We start from the raw sequence: 17760 nt of genomic DNA, 5'->3' as shown, positions 1-17760 counted from the left end.
CTAAAAGATCAGCTCTAGCTCCCACAGGAATTAACTCAGGGCAGCCCTCTGGCTAGAGGTAGACGGGAAGGCAGATGACATGAGCAGAGTGGTCTCTTTGGTCCTGAGAATCTTTGAATCCCTTTGTGACCGAGGGACCCCTTGATGTCGACTGGCGGAGGGCATAAGGGGTGCAGAGAGAGCTTTATAGGGATTCGCTGGTGTAATGTCTATATAATAGGGCGCCGAAGGGTGGCATGTGAGGTCTCTACCAACAGCCAGTAATGCACTGGTCATCCGAACCAGCACATGATGTACACACAGATGATATTTAAGGAGTTAGGCACCTATACATGCTAAGATATGGAGAGGAAGCCAGGTCACCAGAAGGCAATACACAGGCTCTGGGCAGGCAAGGGGGCCGGAGACTCTTCTCTTGCCCGAACTGACCATTATGTATTGCACATCTTACAGCGTGAGGCTCTCTGCATACGGAGCCACCAAGTCATCAAGGCCACTCCTCACCTGCCTCCCCTCAGCATCCCGCCCCCACCCCCGCAGCCCAGCCCAGCCCACACCCATCCTGGAGCCTGCAGCTTTGGCCCCTCATCTCAGACCAGAGGCCTCCATTGGGGGGGGGGACTTTGGGGCAGTTGCTCCTCCCCCCAAAGTGTCCCCCCCAGCCCATACTTGCCCTGCCTGCGTCTAGACTCCTCAGACCCAGCCTGCTCCAACCACACGCCATGGCCACTGCCTATGGGCCCCTGCCTCCCCCACCCCCCAGACAGCCACCCCCTGCACCACCCTAACCTGCCCCACCCGCCAGCCATTCCCCTCCCTGCGCCAATCCATCCCACTCCCCCAGCCAGACTGTCCCCCCTGCACCACGCCACCCTCACCCTCTTCCATCCAGATCCCCCCACCCCACCCCAACCATTCCCCAGCCAGCCTCCCCCTCACACCAACCCACTCCCACCCATCCCCTGGCAGCCACCCTCCCAGCCCCCCTCCACCCACTTCTCACCCAACCAGCCTCCCCCACTCACCACCCACCCCCACCCCAGACAGCCAATGCCCCTTCCTCCCCATGCTACAGCATCCAGTACAGAGAGGCCCCAATTCTCCATGCCCTGCAACAGGGTTAGTGGGGGAGGGCAGGGACTGCTTCCTCTCCCCACCACCCAGCTGTGTGACCCCCCCCACACCCAGCACCAGCTCCTCTGTCCCCCTCCCATAGCTGGGATACCCCACAACCAGCACCATCTCCTCTTCCCCCCACCCCTGCTGGAATGCCCCCCCCCCCCCCCCAGGTCCGGCACCATCTCCTTTGTCTCCTCTCCCCACTGTGATCCCCCCCCACCCTGCACCAGCTACTCTGCCCGCCACCTCTAGGATTATCCCTGGCCCCAAGCACCCAGGGGCTGCCCTGGTCCTCCCCCCCCCCCCCCCCCACTGTCCCCTGATCACTGGGACCCCAGGTCTCTATCAGCTGCTTTCTTTCTCTCACCCCTGCTGGTTCAAGCACCCATCATGGATGGAGTAACCCCGCCACCTGCACCCCGGCCTGGCCAACGTCCCCCCTTCCACCTGCTGGAGACAGGGACCCCCAGCTGAAGGTGTGGGGGACATGAGGGATACGGGGGGATGTGCGGGTGGGAGCTCATGTGGGGGATGGGAGGGATACGGGAGGATGTGTGGTTGGGGGTCTATGCAGGGGATGGAAAAGATACAGGGGGATGTGCGGGGGATGGAAGGGGTTTGGGGGGACGTGCAAATGGGTGCCTGTGTGGGGGATGGGGCCATATGGGGGTACATGTGGGTGGAGGCCCATCCCAGAGGATGCGGGGTGTATGGGAATGTGCGAGTGGGTGCCCCTACAGGGGATGGGGGAGTACGGGGGCCTGTCCCAGGGTATGCAGGGGGGACGTGCGGGTGGGTGACCCTGTGGGAGATGCGAGGGGTACAGGGGATGGGCGGGCGGGGGCCCGTGGGGGGGATGGGCGGGGGACAGGCAAGTGCAGGGCGGTGCTGGGGCTGCCTGTGGGGTGAGGCAGGGGCATGACAGGTGGACGTTGCGCTTGGCCCATGCGCCTGCCCACAGGGGCTGAGTGTGGGCAGGAACCACCCTGCACTGGGCACGTCGGGCTGGGCTGGGACTATCCCAGAACACAGGAGGCTTCAAGCCCCCTTTGCTCCACATCTTTGCAGAGAGGGGGGTGGGCACTGGCTGGGGGCACAGGAGCTGGGCGCTGGCAGGAGTGGAGGAGCTGGGGGGGTTGCGTTGCCAGTTTAAGGCACACGGGCCCGGCGGGCTCCAGCTCCGTCATCCCGCCAAGGTCTCAGGTCCCATTCTTAAAATCAGACATTCTCTAGCCCTCGGGATTGGGAAGAAAAGGTGGAAAGTGGGGTCTGGGGTCACCCACACAGCGACACTGCCTGGGTCTGCAGAGAGCCTGAACCCCTCGCTCCGGGAGGGAGGAGCTGCCTGAGGCAATTCAGTGGTTTTTTCATTGCCAGCCCCACTGCTCCACCCCGCTAACCCGCCCCCACCACAGCAGGGAGCTCTGCCTGGAGCACATTGCAGCCCCCTCCCCCACGCACAGACATCCCAGCTCCAGAGGTAAGTACTGGGACCCTCCCCCACTATCATCCTGCTTCTCTGGAGGGGGAGGGGGACCCCTGCTGCCACTGCTAAGAGAAGGGGGAAGCTGCCTCTTAGGGAGCGGGGAGGTGGGCTCACGGTGTGGGGGGCGGAGCCATAGGGGTCATGATGCGATGTGCCATGGGGCCAGCATTGGCATCACCTGGCCCTAGTGGGTTGGGGGGAGGGGCAGATCTGGGAGCCCAGGTGCAGGAGCTGGGGGGAGGGGTGTCCCAGCAGTCAGGGGGCAGGTGCTGGGGGGGCAAATCGAAGCTTTCCAAAGATGGGGATGCCCAAGGGTCCAGTCCCCCCGCCCCACTGCCCCACAGCACCCTCTGGTGGGCAGCTGGGTACCACTCACCTGTGGACAGCTCGCCAGGCTCAGCCCTCCACGACTCAATGATGAGGGAGAAGGTGCCCTGGAGTGGAGAGAGAGCAGAGACGTGAGGGGGTGGGGCGAAGGGGGCAGCCCGGGACACCCAGGGGATGGTGTGAAGAATGGTGGGGGGGTGGGAGGGGAAAAGAGGATGGAGGGAAGGAGGCACCCTCAGGGGAAGGTGCAAAATGGGAGGGAGCATGGGTGGGGAAATGAAAGGATGCATAACTGGGGGCACTGGGAGGAGGGGAACACTGGGCTTGGCTTACTGGGGGGAGGAGATCTGGGGGGTGTATAAATAAAATTAAAAAGCCCGAAGGGCTCAGTGTGATCATCTAGTCTGACCCCCTGGATAGCAAAGGCCAGAGACCTGCCCAGCAGGATTCCCAGAGCAGATCTCTTAGGAAAACAGCCCCTCGGCATTTAAAAATTGTTCCAATGGTTCACTCCTCCCCCCGTCAGAAACGGACACCTCGTTCCCAGCCTGAACTTGTCCCGCTTCAGCTTCCAGCCATGGATTGTGTTAGACTGTCCTCTGCTAGACTGAAGTGCCCGTGATGAAATATTTCTCCCCCCGTGGCACTGACAGAAAGGGATCCCGTCGCCCCTTCATTTGCTCTCTGTTAAGCTCAGCAGATTGAGCGCTTTGAGTCTATCGCTACAAGGCAGGTTTTCTAACCCTCTGGCTCTTCTCTGACCCCTCTCCCATGGATCTCCCAGTCCTCCTTGAGTTGTGGGCACCAGAACTGGACCCAGGACCCCAGCAGCGGCTGCACCAGGGCCAAACCCAGAGGGACAATCATTCTCTGCTCCTACCTGAGAGCCCCTTGTTTAGACATCCCAGGATCACACTCCTTCTTTCGGGCCCAGCATGGCACTGGGAGCAGCTGATTCTCCACCATAACCCCCAAATCTTTTTCTGAGTCGCGGCTTCCCAGGAGAGAGGCCCCCCAGCCAACACTCCCTGTTCCTAGGTGTCGCCGTTGACATTTGGGTGTGTTAAAAACCCACATGTTGTTTGTTTGTGCCCAGTTTACGAGCAACCCAGAATGGCTCTGAAATAATCTGTGTACAATGGCAAGGGGTGGGATGTAGTAATGGGGGCAGAGAGCTGGGGGAGGGGCTGAATAATGGGAGTGTATTATTAGGGAGGGGGAAGGGGTATATTCATGGGGGAAAGGGCTGTATAATGGGGAGGGAGCTATATAATGATGCATTCTTGCAGGAGGGGTGTATAATGTGGGTGTGTTATTGGGGGAGGGGCTGCGGGAGGGGAGTATAATGGGGAGGGGGCTATATAATGGTGTGTTACTGGGGGAGGGTCACCAGACAGCAAGTGTGAAGCATCAGGACGGGGGTAGAGGGTAATAGGCGCCTATATCAGAAAAAGCCCTGACTATCAGTACTGTCCCCATAAAATTGGGATATCTGGTCACCCTAGGCTGGGGGAAAGGGGTGTAGAATGGGGGTGTTTTATTGGAGGAAGGGCTGGGGGAAGGGGGTGTATTATGGGGGTGTTTTATTGGGGGAGGGACTGGGGGAAGGTGGCATACAGTGGGGGCATATTAAAGGGAATCGTGGGGTCTGTTGTGGGGCTGGGCTGACCCAAGCGGCTGGCTCCCTCGCGAGACTCTTGTCTGCCATCCTTTGATCCCAGATCTCCCTGGGAACCCTTGACGAGGGGCGGGACGAGCGTAGGACAAACAGGGGGTTAAAAACCCAGCTCCCTGTCCCAGAGGCGCCAGGACCAGGGAGTTTGGATAGAAGTGTGAGGCAGACACACACAACAAACATGATCTAAACTTAAGCCAGTAAACCCCCCTATCCTCCCCCCACACACACCAAATCCCTGCTAGAGTAAAGACACGGCAGGCTGCACGCAGAGCAGAGTGGGGGTACCCAATTTATTGCACTGAGTGCAGCCTATACAATTACCGGCCGCGTGGGCTGGGGCGTATCTGGGCATTTGCTGCAAACAGCTCGTGGCCTTCAGAGGCCACGTACGGGCTCCGGAGACCAGCGCGGCTGAAGCGGAGGAGCTAAAGGAGACAGAGAGGTCCGCAGAGGAGACTTTCAGGGACACAGTGGAGCAGGTCCCGCCCCCGTCTGACAGCCTCTGTGCTATGGAGGTCTCTGAAAGTCTCGGGGAAGGAGAACATCAAGCTGGAGCAGAGGGAAATGATCCCAGATGATGCCATGGTCTCCTCTCGCACTGCGGGGACCCCTCCATGGGAGGACCCCAGTTATTAGGAAGAGCCAGGAAATAGTAACGGGGGATTCGATCATTATAAAAATCAATAGCTGGGTTTGTGACGACCGGGAGAACCGCATGGTGACTTGCCTGCCGGATGCGAAGGTTGCAGATCTCATGAGACATCTAGACAGACTTTTGTGCAGTGCTGGGGAGGAGCCGGTGGTCGTGGTACATGTAGGTACCAATGACATAGGGAAAGGTAGGAGATTGGCAGGAGAAATTTAGGTTGTTAAATTAGAGATTAGAGTCCAGGACCTTCAGGGTAGCGTTCTCTGAAATGTTCCCAGTTCCACACACAGGGCCAGTTAGACAGGCAGTACTGCAGGGTCTCAATGCGTGGCTAAGATGATGGGGTAGAGAGGAGAGGTTTAGGTTTATTAGGAACTGGGGAACTTTTTGGGAAAGGGGGAGCTTACACCGGAATGATGGGCTCCACCTACACCAAAACAGAACCAGATTGCTGGCACATAAAATTAAAAAGGCCATAAAGCAGTTTTTAAACTAAGGGCTGGGGGAAAGCCGACAGGTGCGGAGGAGCACAGGGTTTGGGTGGAAACATCCCTTAGAGAGGATTTATTACAATGGGGAACTCTGTATCCTAGTAAAGAGGAGAAGAAAGAAGTTGGTAAAGTACAGGTAGGAGCTAATGAGGAGCACTGACATGTAAAAAAGTCGGGATTAAATGTAACATGCAAAGGCGAGCATCTGAATATTGACAAACTGTCCAAGTGCCTATAAAGAAATGCTAGAAATATAAATGCTAAGATGGGTGAACTAGAGTGCCTGGTATTAAGTGAGGATATTGATATAATAGACACCATGGAAACGTGATGGAACGAAGATAGTCAATGGGACACAGTAATAAGAGGGTACAAAATACATCGGAATGACAGAGTAGGTAGCGCTGGTGGGGGAGTGGCACTGTATGTGAAAGAAGGCATTGAGTCAAAGAAAGTCAAAATCTTAAATGAATCAAACTGTGCCATAGAATCTCTAGGGATAGTAATTCCATGCTTGAAGAATAAGAGGATAGCAGTAGGGTTACACTACCGACCACCCGACCAGGATGGTGACGGTGAAATGCTCTGGGAGATTAGAGACACTACAAAGGCAGAAAACCCAATAACAACGGCGGACTTCAACTATCTGCATATTGACTGGGTATGTGTCACCTCAGGACAGGACACAAGGATACAATTTCTAGACACCATTAATGACTGCTTCTTGGAGCAGCTGGTCCTAGAACCACAAGATGACAGGCAATTCTTGATTTAGTACTAAGTGGAGCACAGGATCTGGTCCAAAAGGTGAATATAGCTGAACTGCTCAGTAATAGTGACCGTAACGTAATTAAATTTAGCATCCTTGTAGAGGGAAAATACCAACAAAACCCACCACAGCAGCATTTCATTTCTGAAAGGGAAACTACACAAAATTGAAGAAGCAACTTAAACAGAAATTAAAAGGAACAGCCACAAGGATGAAACACCTGCAAGGAGCATGGAGACTATTTAAAAACACCATAATAGAGGCTCGAATTAAATGTATATCCCAAATTTAAAAAACAAAACAAAACCCACTAAGAAGACCAAAAAAAGTGCCACCATGGCTAAACAGCAGAGTAAAAGAGGCTATCAGAGGCAAAAAGGCATCCTTAAAAAACTGGAAGTCAAACCCTAGTGAGGAAAATAGAAAGGGACATAAACTCTGGCATGTCAAGTGTCAAAGTATAATTAGACAGGCCAAGAAAGAATTTGAAGAGCAACTAGCTAAGGATACAAAAACTAACAGCAAAAACATCTTAAGTACATCAGAAGCAGGAGGCCTGCCAGACAGGCACTGGGGCCACTGGATGATCAAGGTGCTAAAGGAGCACTCAAGGAAGACAAGACCATTGCGGGGAAGCTAAATGAATTCTGTGCATCAGTCTTCACGGCTGAGGATGTGAGGGAGATTCCCACACCTGAGCCATTCTTTTTAGGTGACAAATCTTAGGAACTGTCCCAAATTGAGGTGTCGATAGATGAGGTTTTGGAACAAATTGATAAATTAAACAGTAATAAGTCACCAGGAGCGGATGGTATCCACCCAAGAGTTCTGAAGAAACTCAAATATGCAATTGCAGAACTACTAACTGTGGCAGGTAACCTATCGCTTATAACAGCCTCGGTACCAGATGACTGCAGGGTAGCTAATGTAATGCCGATTTTTTTAGAAAAAAGCTCCAGAGGCGAAACTGGTAATTACCAGTAAGCCTAACTTCAGTACCAGGCAAATTGATTGAAACTAGAGTAAAGAATTATCAGACACACAGATAAACACGCTACATTGGGGAAGAGTCAACATGGCTTTTGTAAAGGGAAATCACGCATCACCAATCTACTAGAATTCTTTGAGGGGGTCCACAAGCACGTGGACAAGGGTGATCCAGTTGAGATAGTGAACTTGGACTTTCAGAAAGCCTTTGACAAGGTTCCTCACCAAAGGCTCTTAAGCAAAGTAAGATGTCATGGGATAAGAGGGAAGGTCCTCTCCAAGATCAGTAACTGGTTAAAAGATAGAAAACAAAGAGCAGGAATAAATGGTCAGTTTTCTTTATGGAGAGTGCTAAATAGTGGTGACCCCCAGGGGTTTGTACTGGGACCAGGACTGTTCAACATACTCATAAATGATCTGGAAAAAGGGGTAAACAGAGAGGTGGCAAAATTTGAAGACAATACAAAATTACTCAAGATAGTTAAGTCCAAAGCAGATCTCACAAAACTGGGTGACTGGTCAACAAAATGGCAGATGAAATTCAATGTTGATAAGTGCAAAGTAATGCACATTAGAAAAAATAATCTCAACTTTACATATAAAATGATGGGGTCTAAATTAGCTGTTACCACTCAAGAAAGAGAACTTGGAGTCATTGTGGATAGTTCTCTGAAAACATCTGCTCAGCGTGCAGCAGCAATCAAAAAGGCTAACAGAATGTTATGAATCATCAGGAAAGGGATAGATAATAAGATAGAAAATATCATATTACCTCTTTATAAATCCATGGTACACCCACACCTTGAATACTGCATACAGTGCTGGTCACCCCATCTCAAAAAATATACATTAGAATTGGAAAAGGTGCAGAGAAGGGCAATAGAAATGAGGAGGAGGATGGAACAGCTTTCATATGAGGAGAAATTAAAAAGACTGGGACTTTTCAATTTAGAAAAGAGATGCCTAACGGGGGATATGATAGAGGTCTATAAAATCATGAACAGTGTGGAGAATGTGAAGTCGGAAGTGTTATTTACCCCTTCACATAACACAAGAACTAGGGGTCACCTGATAAAAAGGAAGTATTACTTCACACAACACACAGTCAACCTGTGGAACTCCTTGCCAGGGGATGTTGTGAAGGCCAAAAGTTCAAAAAAAAATTAGCTAAGTTCCTGGAGGACAGGTCCATCAAAGGCTATTAGCGAAAAGGTTAGGGATGCAACCCCAGATTCTGGGTGTCTCTGAACCTCCGACTGCCAGAAGCTGGACAGGGGATGGATCACTTGATAATTGCCTGGTTCTGTTCACTCCCTTTGAAGCACCTGGCCACTGTGGGAAGACAGGACACAGGGCTAGCTGGACCATCGGTCTGACCCAGTGTGGCCGTTCTTAGGTTCTTATTATTGGGGGCAGGGTCTGGGGTAGGTGGGTGTATAATGGGGATGTATGATTGGGGGAGGGGGTTGGGATGTTTAATGGGGGTGTATGATTGGGTGGAGGGGGTGTATAATGGGGAGATATTACAGGGTGCTGGGGAAGGGATGCATTATTGGGGGGCTATCAGGGGGTGTATCAGGGGAAGGGTGCTGGGGAGGGGGGAGGGGCAGCTCTCACCGGCCACTTGAAGTGGAAGGGCACCCGGATGGGTGCGCTGGTGGCCACAGCATTGCGGTCGGCAGGGACCATGTCGCTCAGGGCCGCCCCGAAGGTGCAGGGGGGTTCGGGGGACACCACGGCCTGGGCGTGCTTGAGGCAGACACGAAAGAAGAGGCGGCAGGGCCTGGCACCATGGCACAGGCTGCGGGTGCCGCTGCTGCGGAATGAGTGCACCTGCAGTTCAAACACCCCAGCCGGCTGGGCCTGTGGGACAGAGTGGGGGGGTTAGCATGGGACCCTGTCAGTCCCCACCCCAGAGATGCCCCCACCCCACAACCCAACTGCCACATGCACCCCAGAGATCCCCCATCCCATAGCCTTTGTCCCCAGCACGTGTCCCCATCACACAGCCTGACCACCCAGCACAGTGCCCCATGCACCCCAGAGATCCCCCACCCCACAGCCTAGCCCGCCAGCGCAGTGCCCCATCCACCCCAGAGATCCTCCCACCCCATAGACCATCCAAAGCCCCAGACCTCCCCTCCATAGTTTGAAGCCCCTCCTCCCCCCAGCTCACAGCCCTTGCCTCCCAGGGCAGAGACCCTGTCCCCCCACTCAAGAAATCCCCCCTTCCTCTCCCCTGCCCCCACACTGTGCCTCTCATAGCCCAGGGTTAATCTCCCCTTACCTCCCCCCTCAAGAAATCTCCACCCTTCCCCTGGGGCAAACTCCCCCTACTCCGACCCTGCAACCCCCCCCCCCCCCGGCAAATGTGTCCTGAAAACCATGTAATATCTCCCCCCCCCCCCCGCAAAGCCACTCCCCGGACCATGCTACCCCCCCCCCCCCCAGGATACCCAGCTCCCTGGATCCTGTACCCCACCACTCCCAGCGCTGCAGGGCATAGTTTATCTCTCTCCCCGTTCCCCCTCCCCCCCCCACCCGCAGCTTTCCCAGGACAAAGCCTGCAGGACTCTCCCCTCCCCGCACGGGTCCCCCCTCCCCGCCAGAGAGAGGTTGCTCCTGGGCAATCCCCCCACACGTCCCAGGATACAGACCCCGCCCCCGCCCCCTGCCAATGGCCTCCCCCAGAGAGGGGCCCCGTTTTCCTTTAACTCCCCCCCCCACACTCCAGTGCCTGAACCTTCCTGGGCTCCTGCCAGCCCCTGAGAGCGGGGGAGTCACCGGACCCCTCCCTGATCCCCCCCTCCAGATCAGCTCGCGTGGATGGCGGAGACCCCCCACCCCCCGCCCTTCTCGGAGCGCACCGACCTGCTGGGTCCCTGCGGAGCGCTCAGCCCCGACCCCGCCCCGCAGCGCGCAGTCCCCTTGGAGGGTTCCCTTTTCCCCTGCCCCAGCCCCTTAGGAGAGATCCCGGGGTCCGCCCCACCCCGCATCAGCCCCCGAGCGCAGCCCTCTTGGAGAGGTCCCGATTCCTCCGCCGCCCGCGACGTGCCCCCTTGGAGCAGCCTCCCCCAGCCCCACACCCCGCAACCCCTCTCCCCAACTCCGCTGGAGAGATCCCCACCCCCGTCACCCTTGGAGAGACCCCAACCTTCTCCCCCGCCCCCCACCCAGCCCCAGTGGAGAGCTCCCTCGACCCTGCCCGCCGGCCCAGCGCACGCCCCCCCCCCGTGCAAACCCCTTGGAGAGGTCACGGTCATCGTCCCCTCCCCCACCTCCCGGCGTGCACAGCCCCCCCTGGAACGGCCCCGGTCCCCCCCTCCCCCCCGTCCGCCAGCCCCCAGACCTCTCGGAGGGGTCCCGATTCCGCCGATTCTTCCCCCGCCCGCGACGCGCCTCCCTTGGGCAACCGCGCACCCGTGCGCTCTCTTGGAGAGGTGCGTCCCCCCCCCGCCCATCCCCTTGGGTAGCTTCTGGCCGCCCCTGCCCTGCGCCCGGAGCCACTCACCAGCTGCGCGCAGAGCAGGGAAAGGACGGCGGAGAGGAGCAGGGAGGCCATGGGGCAGGCAGGAGGCGGGTTGCCCGGCGGGGTCAAGTCCCTGGAGCAGCCGCTTAGTCCGAAGGGAGAAGCCGGTGCGTCCTGGGAGGGGCTCGGTACCGGGGGCCGCAGCGCGGAGCAGGCGGTGGGAGACGGGGGCCGGAGGTGCCAGCAGGGGCGAGGCGCAGAGGCTGAGGGACGGAGCGCAGCGCGCACGGTGAGAACCCGGCGGCCGCCGCCTCCTGCTCTTTTAAACCCCGCCAGGCCCTGCCTGGTGTCGGGTTGCCTCTGCAGCACCCGCCCCCTTCGCTCCCCTCCCCCCGCCGGCAGGGGCAACCCCACCCCCCACAGCGGCGCGAGCGAGCGACTGGGGCTCCCACGCCGCTGACCCCACCCCCAGCAGCAGCTGGGCTGGCCCGGGTCCCCACCGGCTGGGGACTCCCTGCAGCCTGGTTCCAGCCTGCCCCACACGCGTCACCAGACCCTTTCTCCCCTCAAATGAGCCTCCCCCAGCTTTGGTACCTGCTGGGCAGGTAAGAGAGCTGGGCCAGAGCCCCTCCTGGGCACATCTGGCAGCTGCCTCGTCCTGCCATCAACCAACACTGGCAGGGGCAGCAATCAACCCAGCATGAGCCCACCCGCACACAGCTGCAACCTGCCCCCGGCTTCTGGGTCAGCCTCAAGGGAGCCCAGCTGGCCGATTCCTCGGTGCCTTGGTTCGCGCTGGCCATCGGCCCCGCTGATGTCACCGGCATCGCCGCAGGCTGAGGGCTCAGGCACAGCTTCCCATCCGGCACCATCAACCTAGTCTGGCACCTCGCTAGAAGGAGGAGCCGGCTTGGGCCCACGCACCTGTGTCACTCGCCTGTCCCTGGAGTGGTCCTGCTTCTGCTGCACAGCAACTTCTTGGGACAGGCCAAGGTGCAGGCCCAGCAGCAGCTGCTGCTATCTGGGTGCTCCCGTTATTCCTGCCCTGGAATGGCCAGGCAGGATCAGAGGAGAGGCCCATCTTCCCAGGTATGTGGCCTCAGACAGCACCTAGCAGCAGATGCACCTGTGGAAAGTGTAAGGCGCCAGCCAGAGAAGATATGGGATGATTAAACTCTGCATGAGTTCCAAGCATTGGAAAGGGGCTGGGATCCTGAGGGGGGAGGTTTGGTATCTCCACTAAATTTGTGTTAGCCGGGGTGCGGGCTATTAGTTCATCGAATCTGGCCTCCCCTAGAGCTCCCCTCAGTTTCACTTGGATTCACCCTGCATCGAGCCCTGTATTGACTTTAGGCAGAGATCAGGAGAGACCCAGGTGTCACCAATGGCCAGGCCCCCTGCAGTGGCAGGGAATTAATGAGATGAGACCAGCCCGGGTGATCTGCAGCCCATGCTGCAGAGAAAGGAGGATGCCCCGCCCCCAACACACACACACAACAGCATTAGTTCTTATATCCCCTGGCTATTCCCTTTGGCTGATCCCTTTTGGGCTCTTACATTCTTGGCCTCTGCACTTTCCAGTGGCAGCCAGTTCCACGGGCTAGTGACACCTGGTGTGAGAAGGCATTTCCTGTTCTGGTTTTGAATTCCCCCTCTCCCGTCCCTTGTCCTTGTGTGATGAGATGGGGGTGCAGACGTTCCTGATTTCCATTCTCTCTCCCCCAGTCACTGTGCTGGAGGCATTTATCATGTCCCCTCTTAGCAGCTCCTTTCTACAGGAACAATCCTGGATCTTTTTCAATCTCCCTTCAGAGGAGATTTTCCAGGCCCATGATCATTCCTATTCCCCCCTTGCTCCTGAGCTCCCTCAAGTGCTACACTCTCCTTTGGGAGAGGTACATGATCCGAACCAGACCGCACTGTTGCTTTACATAACAGGTTTAGATAACCTTGTCCATCCCATTCTTCCCCCTTTTCCTTATGAATCCAAAGACCTATCAGAGGTGCCAAGTACCCACAGCCCCAGTGGAAGTCAATAGGAACTGGGAACATGGCCAGCACCTCTCAAAGATCAAGCAATAAATGTACAGCGCCTGGTACAATGGGGGTCTCATCCACGACTGGGGCTCCAGCACTGTATTAAAATAATAATAATCTGAGCACCCATAACCACTAGCCACTTTTGAAAATTTTCTGCATCTGGGAGCCAGGGCTCCTGGGCTCCATTCCCAGTTCTCCCTGCTACATTTTTTAAACCTAATTTTGTCATTTTCCAGCCCATTTTTTTTTAAATAATCTCTCCAGGTCCTTTCTCCCCCTGCTCCCATGTCCTGTCTTCACCTGTATTTTGTAACGCCTCGCCTAGATCTTAGTGTGGTCTGACGGTGGAGCAGGGAGACAGCCATGCTGAATTCTTGCCAAGGTCTCCTTGACATCCTAAATGGCATTAGCTTCGGTACAACAGATGCCTGTCATTTATCTATGTTATTACATCTAAAAGAATCTATGTTCAAAGAACGCTAAGGTTACAAACCCAAGCACTTCAAAATTAGGAAATGCCAGAGTTAAGGATGCCTGAGCAACCTTAATTCATCCCCTCAGGAGTCTGCATTATGAGAACGTCTTTACTTACATGATCCCATGCTATTTCCCCCCCTCAGTCCATGCACAGGATGGACAATGCGCAGTGACTGGGCAGCTAGACAATAATTCTTTTGATCCTCACCATTCAACATGTGGCCCCCATATTTAGCATGCCTGATCGTAGCCCCGTCCTGACTACAGAATCATCCCTTGTCTCGTGGGCTTTTTTCTGGTTCTTTCCAAACACCAATCAATTTATCTTAACGCCCCTATGAGATGAGGGGGTATTGTTAGCCCTGCTTTACACATGGGGAACAGAAGCACAGAGCATTGGGAACCGTGCCCAGAAGAGCATGGGGGACTGGGAGTCAGGGCTCCTGACTTCTATTTTTGGCTCTGGAGGGGAGCAATGTTCAGTGGTTAGAGCAGGAGGCTGGGAATCAAGATTCCCGGGTTCTTTTCCCGTCTCAGGAGGGAAGCGGGGTCTAGTGGTTAGGGCAGGGCGGGCTGGAAGTCAGGACATCTGGGTTCTATTCCCAGCTCTGCCACTGACTTCCCGTGTTGACTCAAGTGAGTCACTTGCCCGCTCTGTGCCTCAGTTTCCCCATCTAAAAAGCTGGGCTAAGGGCACCACCCTGCCTGATGAGTGTTCGCCCAGAGCCATGCGATCTCATACCTGGTTTGGTTGCGTTATTAGAAATGGACGGCTGCAACGTGCTTGGAAAAGAAACAGCTCCCCTCCTGCTTTTGGGACCCGGATGAGTCCCAGGGAGCCCAGAGGGGTTTACATGGGAAAGGAGTTTGCAGTGCATGGGGAGGGAGAACAGCATCTCCCTCTCCATCCTCCCCAGAGGCTCCCAAATCTTCAATCATCCCATTTAATCAGCCACTTTTCTGCTGCAGCACAACCCACAGACCGTCAGATAACACCCCCCTTTGCTGCAGTCTCTCAGACTATGGGGCGTCGAATGCACCGGCCTTTATAGGACGCTTGGAGCCGTGGGGAGTGGAGGGGGAGCCAGATTAACCTCTTAGCCCTCCCCTCCCCCCCTTCTTCAGGCCCTACAGCCTTTCCTCCGAGACTCAGACCCTCCGGCCCTGCTTTGTTGAGCTGTACCAGCAGCCGGGACGGTCAGCTGTATGCTAATCTGCAGCACCTGCCTGCTTGCTTAAATACAAGCCCTCCTGGGCCACTTTCCCTTTAAAGTCACAGGGAAAAGCCGCCCTTAAAGGCTGGTTTGTGGGTAGTTTTAACACAGCAACAGCTGTTAAAAAGCGCCCCACCGCTTCCCCCCCCACAAGGCCTGAGCCACCGTAGCAGACTGGAAAGCCAGAAAGGCCCTGACACGCCAGCGAGGGCTCAGAGGTTTGGGGGCTGTTTCTGTCACGGGCGCCCCAGCTCAGAAAGCGCTGCCTCCCCGTCCCGGGAATGTGACGGGCGTGCAGGATCCCGACCCATGGACGGCCGCTTTCCCCTTTGCTTCGGGAACCCCAGCCCCGACCGTTGGAACCAGGGGCTGGCGCCCACGCGGTTGCAGCTATTTTTATTTGGGGGGAGCTGGAGGGGGATTCGGGGGGGGTGAGTTTCTAAGCTCCCTTCCTTGTCATCTCCCCTGACCCCATCCCGGGGCTCAGCCCAATGGGAGGTTTCCTTCACCCACCAGCCGGCTTTGTGCTGAGAAATGCGCCCCATTGTCCCACTGGCCAAAGTGTGTGTGTGTGTGTGTGTGTGTGTGTGTGTGTTGGGGGGGACTGAGCTGCTGAATGGAGTTAGAATTAGCCTCCAGGCTGCAGGGCTGGCTTCTGCGAGGCGGCACGCACCGACCATCTGCCTGCCTACCCCTGGCCGTGGCAAACCTCATTACTGCAGCCCCTGGCCCGGCCACCCCCGCCATCCCCTTCGCATGCTCCCCAGGCCGCCCCCTCCCCTTGGGCACATACACTCTGCACCCCCTTTTAACTGGCAAGCACTGGGGTGCCCAGATCAAGTTAGCCCCTGTCTGTGATGCCTCGTAGCTGCCCCCTTTCTCCTATCCATGCTCCGAGGGCTGGATGGGTGAAGGTATTTAGGTGCCTAAAGAGGCAGACTGGGATTTAGAAGGCAGTGTTGCCTAGTGAATACAACACTGGTCTCGCCTTCGGCCAGCTCTGCCATTGGCCTGCTGGGTGACCTCGGGCCAGTCACTGCCCCCTCTGTGCCTCAGTTTCCCCCTCCACAAAACCAGGGTAATTGGAGAACCGTCCAGCTGGAAGGGCCATTGAGAGGTCATCACGTCCAGCCCCTGGCACTGAGGCAGGACTGAGTAAACCTCGACCAGCCCTGACTGTGTCCAACCAACGGGGATCCCACAACCTCCCCGGGAAGCCTGTCCCAGAGCTGAGCTCCGCTGAGCATTAGAAAGTTTGTCCTAATGTCTCACCGAAATCTCCCTCGCTGCAGATTACGCCCATTGCGTCTTGTCCTCCCTCCAGTGGACCTGGAGAACAACTGATTCCCGTCACCTTGGCAACAGCCCCTAACGTATTTGACGACTGTTCTCAGGTGCCCCCTCAGTCTCCTGTTCTCAAACGTAAACAGGCCCAGTTTTTTCTAACCTTTCTTCCTAGGGCAGGTTTTCTAAACCTTTCGTTGCTTTTGTTCCTCTTCTCTGGACTCTCCAATCTATTCGCATCTTTCCCAAAGTGCAACACCCCGAATTGGACACACACCGTGCTCACCGGTGAGACTGCCCTCGTGTGTAAAGCACTTCGAGAGCTGCTCGTAAGAGCTTGGGGAACGATTATTAAATGCCTTTAAAATCCAGCCTCCGGTGCCGCCTCTCCCCCTGCCGATGCCTTTTGGTCCAGGAGATGGGTAAAGCATCCCTGAGGCTGCCTCCCCCCAGCACCATCCCTCTGGATTGGCCACGCAGCTGGGAAGGCAGAAGTTGGGTGAAGGAGGAAGTACTGATTTGTGTGTCTAGGCTGCTGTGTGTCATGCCCCCCGCCCCCAAGGCCTGATGTTTGGGGCCAGCCACTCGGTCACAGGTGGAGGGCTCCGGGCTGCTGATCTTGCTGTTGCTGGCATAATGATTTTAATGAGGGGTGAGTGGGTGGGGGGGCGGCCCCGCAGTTGCTCCATCAGGCCTGGGCTCTTCAGCTTCCCCATTGAAGGCGTGAAAACGGCTTTCAGCCCCCACACTTCTTTGGCTCTGCCCCAGCCCAGCACCCGCCAGCTCCACCCCGCAGGGCTGGCTCAGCCTCACGCCTCAAGCCATGCAGCCACCCTCCGGGCAGGATACCAGCGCCACGTCCCTTCACCAACCACCTTGATCCTGCTCGCCCCGGGGCCTGATCCTGCACGGCGCAGAGCACCACCCAATGCCATAGGCATCACCGGGGCATGGGAGGCGCCCAGCTCCCACCGAAGCATGAGTTGGAAGCGGCCACTCGGCCCCACTCGGGGTCACGGCCACGGACTTCAGTGAGAAACCAGACGGACAAGGCAGGAGGAGCTGGGGATCAGCTGCCACAAACAAATCCGCCCCAGCCTTCCTCGCGAAGACCTACGTCTCCCCTTCTCCCCAGGAGCCCCTGCACAGCAGCACAAATGAAACGAAACTGCCCGGCGGTTTTAAAAAGCAGCCTGTTTCTTTGAGCAGCTGGGAGAGGCGATTGGGGCGGACAGGACTGCCACGCTGGTGCCTCTTCCTTGGGGAATCCAAACGGTGCAAATGACATTGGATACGGCTCCCCTCCCCCCGTGCACCCCAAACCCTGATGGGATCCCTCCTATACACCCCTCCCCCCCCCATCCACCCCAAACCTCACCCTTTTCTGCTCCATCCCCCCCGCGCCGGCGCTGTCCTTTCTCTCCACCACTTCCTGCTCCCACACTTGGAAGTTCTCCTGCTGCGAAGGTGAGGATGATGAAGTGGGGGCTTTTTTCAGTTCTGGACAGGCGCTGAGTCCAACTTCTAGAGGAAACATGGGAGGCAGTGGGACGGGGGGAGAGGTTTAACACTCTGATCCTTTGTGAACCATCTGGACTCCCCAGCCCAGACAGTGACGTGATCAGAAGGGAAGCTGTCTTTGGCCTCCTTCGGCCCCGTCCTGGGAGCCTTTCCGCATGTGCCATCCTTCTCAGTCAGGCACCTAGCCCGTGGGCTTCTGTGCGGCCAGGCTGTGATCCGGGGTCAACGGAGGGCAAGGGAATTTGGCCG

General features: G+C 56.6%; 1 protein-coding gene across 1 annotated transcript in view; it reads right to left on the bottom strand.

Annotated features, from left to right (window-relative positions):
* DLL3 (delta like canonical Notch ligand 3) overlaps positions 1-11913 on the bottom strand; it is a 235760-nt gene extending 223847 nt beyond the window's left edge. Inside the window, exons 1-4 of the mRNA XM_067557309.1 lie at positions 11900-11913; positions 11018-11238; positions 9124-9369; positions 2982-3039 (exon numbers count right to left, since the gene is read on the bottom strand). Coding sequence (XP_067413410.1) covers positions 2982-3039; positions 9124-9369; positions 11018-11068 — 355 coding nt within the window. The 5' untranslated portion in view covers positions 11069-11238; positions 11900-11913. The remainder of the gene's footprint in view (positions 1-2981; positions 3040-9123; positions 9370-11017; positions 11239-11899) is intronic.
* Positions 11914-17760: the final 5847 nt, after the last annotated feature.

This window comes from Emydura macquarii, unplaced genomic scaffold (genome assembly GCF_026122565.2).
Source record: "Emydura macquarii macquarii isolate MOO-44397 ecotype Brisbane River unplaced genomic scaffold, CSIRO-AGI_Emac_v2 contig_1790, whole genome shotgun sequence".
Lineage (NCBI taxonomy): Eukaryota > Metazoa > Chordata > Testudines > Chelidae > Emydura > Emydura macquarii.
The sequence above is the reverse complement of the archived record's forward strand: the minus strand, read 5'-3'. Positions and strand labels throughout refer to the sequence as shown.